The 4490-nt window shown below is 47.5% G+C and overlaps 1 protein-coding gene across 1 annotated transcript; it reads left to right on the top strand.

Annotated features, from left to right (window-relative positions):
* Window positions 1–334: 334 nt before the first annotated feature.
* Window positions 335–1741, top strand: LOC138358881 (protein roadkill-like). The gene has a single exon (XM_069317232.1). It carries the CDS (start codon window positions 335–337, stop codon window positions 1739–1741), a length of 1407 nt encoding a protein of 468 aa, XP_069173333.1.
* Window positions 1742–4490: the final 2749 nt, after the last annotated feature.

Below are 4490 nucleotides of genomic sequence, written 5' to 3'. Positions count from 1 at the left end.
TGCTTGCTGTTTTGTTAACCAGCCACTTCGAATATTGTCTTGAAAAAAATTGAAATTCCCCAAAAGTACTGTATATGTGCTTTAGTATTTAAGTAAAACACAATGTTGAATATTTTCTTTTATGCAAGATGGAGAGATTATACACGAGATGTGTAAGATTTGCACAAGTGTCTGCAGAAACCAGTAACCCTACACAACTTGTAAGCCAATGAGTACAAATTAGTGTGTGAGTACAGTGTTCACATCCTCTCACAATCTTACTGAAATAGACAACTTGTATTCTTTACCTCAATAGAGGACTTTTACAGTTTGCTACCCACAACCCTCTGGCTACATGGCCATGTTGAAAACCCTCCAGCAGCAACATGGCCACGTTCACAACCCTCCAGCAGCAACATGGCCACGTTCACAGCCCTCCAGCAGCAACATGGCCACCTTCACAACCCTCCAGCAGCAACATGGCCACCTTCACAACCCTCCAGCAGCAACATGGCCACCTTCACAACCCTCCAGCAGCAACATGGCCACCTTCACAGCCCTCCAGCAGCAACATGGCCACCTTCACAGCCCTCCAGCAGCAACATGGCCACCTTCACAACCCTCCAGCAGCAACATGGCCACGTTCACAGCCCTCCAGCAGCAACATGGCCACGTTCACAGCCCTCCAGCAGCAACATGGCCACGTTCACAGCCCTCCAGCAGCAACATGGCCACGTTCACAGCCCTCCAGCAGCAACATGGCCACCTTCACAGCCCTCCAGCAGCAACATGGCCACCTTCACAGCCCTCCAGCAGCAACATGGCCACCTTCACAGCCCTCCAGCAGCAACATGGCCACCTTCACAGCCCTCCAGCAGCAACATGGCCACCTTCACAGCCCTCCAGCAGCAACATGGCCACCTTCACAGCCCTCCAGCAGCAACATGGCCACCTTCACAACCCTCCAGCAGCAACATGGCCACCTTCACAACCCTCCAGCAGCAACATGGCCACGTTCACAGCCCTCCAGCAGCAACATGGCCACGTTCACAACCCTCCAGCAGCAACATGGCCACCTTCACAACCCTCCAGCAGCAACATGGCCACGTTCACAACCCTCCAGCAGCAACATGGCCACCTTCACAGCCCTCCAGCAGCAACATGGCCACCTTCACAACTCTCCAGCAGCAACATGGCCACCTTCACAACCCTCCAGCAGCAACATGGCCACGTTCACAACCCTCCAGCAGCAACATGGCCACCTTCACAACCCTCCAGCAGCAACATGGCCACGTTCACAGCCCTCCAGCAGCAACATGGCCACGTTCACAGCCCTCCAGCAGCAACATGGCCACCTTCACAGCCCTCCAGCAGCAACATGGCCACCTTCACAGCCCTCCAGCAGCAACATGGCCACGTTCACAACCCTCCAGCAGCAACATGGCCACGTTCACAGCCCTCCAGCAGCAACATGGCCACCTTCACAGCCCTCCAGCAGCAACATGGCCACCTTCACAGCCCTCCAGCAGCAACATGGCCACCTTCACAACCCTCCAGCAGCAACATGGCCACCTTCACAACCCTCCAGCAGCAACATGGCCACCTTCACAACCCTCCAGCAGCAACATGGCCACCTTCACAACCCTCCAGCAGCAACATGGCCACCTTCACAACCCTCCAGCAGCAACATGGCCACCTTCACAACTCTCCAGCAGCAACATCCACCCCCCCTCCCCCCCGTCCTTACATCCCAGCCCCTTGACCTCGTATACCTTGAAAATATTATCCTTCCTTGCTAAATTGGCATAATTATTTTAAAAGAAAACGTAGGTTTTTGAGATAGATGGTGTGCAAGGAATGCGTGTGTAAACTAGAGTAGAGGAGACTGTTGGAGCTATTTTCTTTGAGAACCCTAAAGATGGGTTTGAGAACGAAGAGAAGAGAACTTTGAGAACGCTCATAGGTCTGAGTTCTCTCTCCTCCACTAGGAGAGGAGAGAGAAAAAACTACTTTGTGCCGTGCCAGAAAGCCTGCATCCTGTACCCAACCTTTCCGGAAATCCGTTTAACGCTTGTTTGGGGAAGGAAGCGGTTTGGTGCCTTCTTTTGATAATTACTTACTTGGGGAAGGAAATAATATTGTTGTAGATTTGTGGAATAAGTTAACAGATGATGCAATAGACGCGGGATCGCGAGTGTTTAAAGTGCAGGTTAGTATAAGAGTGAGTTTAGCTGTTGGTCAATATACAATTTAACAGTTTCCTCTTACGACACATGGTGCAACCCGTCCTCTTGAAAATAAGTCGCTTTTCATCTCGACAAACTCATAGTACTCGCCTAATTGTGCTTGCGGGGGTTGAGCTTTGGCTATTTGGTCCCGCCTCTCGACTGTCAATCAACTGGTGTACAGGTTCCTGAGCCTACTGGGCTCTATCATATCTACAGTTGAAACTGTGTATGGAGTCAGCCTCCACCACATCACTGCCTAATGCATTCCATTTATTAACTACTCTGACACTGACAAAATTCTTTCTAGCGTCTCTGTGGAACATGGTCCTCTGCTACTACCCAACTCTTCACCAGAAATTACAGAAGGTAAAGCATCAGCTGTAAGTTCACCTGATATACCCATCTTACAGGATGATTGGTCATGTAGTGGAATGAGAAACAAACATGAACTCAGTCTAGTAAAGTCTACTAACCTGTACCACCAGACTTAAGACAGAACGTGAGACTCTCCTAATATTCGTAGCAAATGAAATAGTTATATAAAGCTCAGAATATCTGAAGTCGTATGGGTAAAGATAGTTGATAACTGAGCATTCACAAATATAGAGCTGAAAGTCTCTCTCAGCTCTGAATAAGAGTTTACCATTACTAACTTTGACTTAGTTACCTGCCATTACCAACGATCTCACAGCCTAATTTCTGACAACTACAATGTCGCAATCTGGAGCTCCATGTCATATCCCCTCCAGGTGATGTAGTCATATTTTTTTCTTTTTTTTTTTTTGAGATGTATACAAGAGTTGTTGCATTCTTGTACAGCCACTAGTACGCGTAGCGTTTCGGGCAGGTCCCTGGAATACGATCCCCGCCGCGAAGAATCGTTTTTACAACCAAGTACTCATTGGTACTTGGTTGTAAAACCAAGTGTGTGAACTAGAACCACACCATCTAGTGTGTGGTTCTAGACCACACACTAGAAGGTGAAGGGACGACGACGTTTCGGTCCGTCCTGGACGTTTCTTGGTCCAGGACGAACCGAAACGTCGTCGTCCCTTCACCTTCTATAGTGTGTGGTCTGGTCAACACGTCTAAGTACATTTCCTGATACCCACGTACCTATTTACCTATCAGTAAATAAGTACCCGGGAGTTGGGCAACTATTGTGTATGTTGCATCCTTGGCAAGGTCAGAAGTTTGACCTTTGATGCCATGGCTATAATATAAAATTTGAGAAGAGAGTTCTAAGCCAGGATGACTAATAAATTTCGATATAAGGTTCCTATCCCTGATAACGGGATTTGATTAGTTAAGCATTTGAAACCACCGTTTTTTAATTCGTTGTAGAAAACGTTCAAAATCAACTCCGTAACTTAACAAAAATGCATGAACTAAATCGTGATTGTATTGTTGGGCAAAAATACATTGAGATAATCATTACAATTGACTTGCGAGGCGAGGCTCAAGAGCGGCATCTCGCTCCCCGAATTCAGTTTAAGCTAAATAGGTCATCAAACCAGAACCCACCTATGGAACAGAACGCTGAAGTTGTTCAGAATTATACTGAAACACACTACTTTCCTGAAGAGCAGAACTCTCCAACCGGACAGAAATCTCATATGGCTACTTGGGATGAAGAATGGGTACATCAGTCCTCTCCCTCTAATGATATTTTTTCATTTAAACATGTGCGAATTTTTAAAATTCCTCTGTTATTTCCTCTATAATAGGATCTAAAATGGGCTCAAGGATGATTTCTCTTTGCCTTATTTTCTTCTTTTCATCATGTTCATCCACCCTCCTATGGTAGCGATCCATGCCCTCCAGCCATTCACTCCAGAAAAACTTCGCAATTTTACGGATGCGGCTACAGACAGCTGCCGCAGCTGACTGTAAACCAGTCAAGCAGCTGTCGCAGCACTCGCTGACGTCTGGCTCTGGGGGCGATGTTTTGAAGAGGTAAGTTGTGGTGTGTGGTCGCACTCGAGGGACAACTTTCGGGAACTCTTCGAGAACTTTTTGCTTTTACTTTCTCTCTTATTTACTTTTTGAGGCTTCTTTGAGGTCTTTTCTTCCGAATGGTAAGCTGGGCTAAGTCTCAGGAGACAGTGTCAATCCAGTATGACCATATAGCACCTTGGTGGGATATGAGTGCAAGGAGCTGGGATATGAGGGCAAGGAGCTGGGATATGAGGGCAAGGAGCTGGGTTATGAGGGCAAGGAGCTGGGTTATGAGGGCAAGGAGCTGGGTTATGAGGGCAAGGAGCTGGGTTATGAGGGCAAGGA

The sequence above is a fragment of the Procambarus clarkii genome, chromosome 87 (assembly GCF_040958095.1).
Source record: "Procambarus clarkii isolate CNS0578487 chromosome 87, FALCON_Pclarkii_2.0, whole genome shotgun sequence".
Lineage (NCBI taxonomy): Eukaryota > Metazoa > Arthropoda > Malacostraca > Decapoda > Cambaridae > Procambarus > Procambarus clarkii.
The sequence above is the reverse complement of the archived record's forward strand: the minus strand, read 5'-3'. Positions and strand labels throughout refer to the sequence as shown.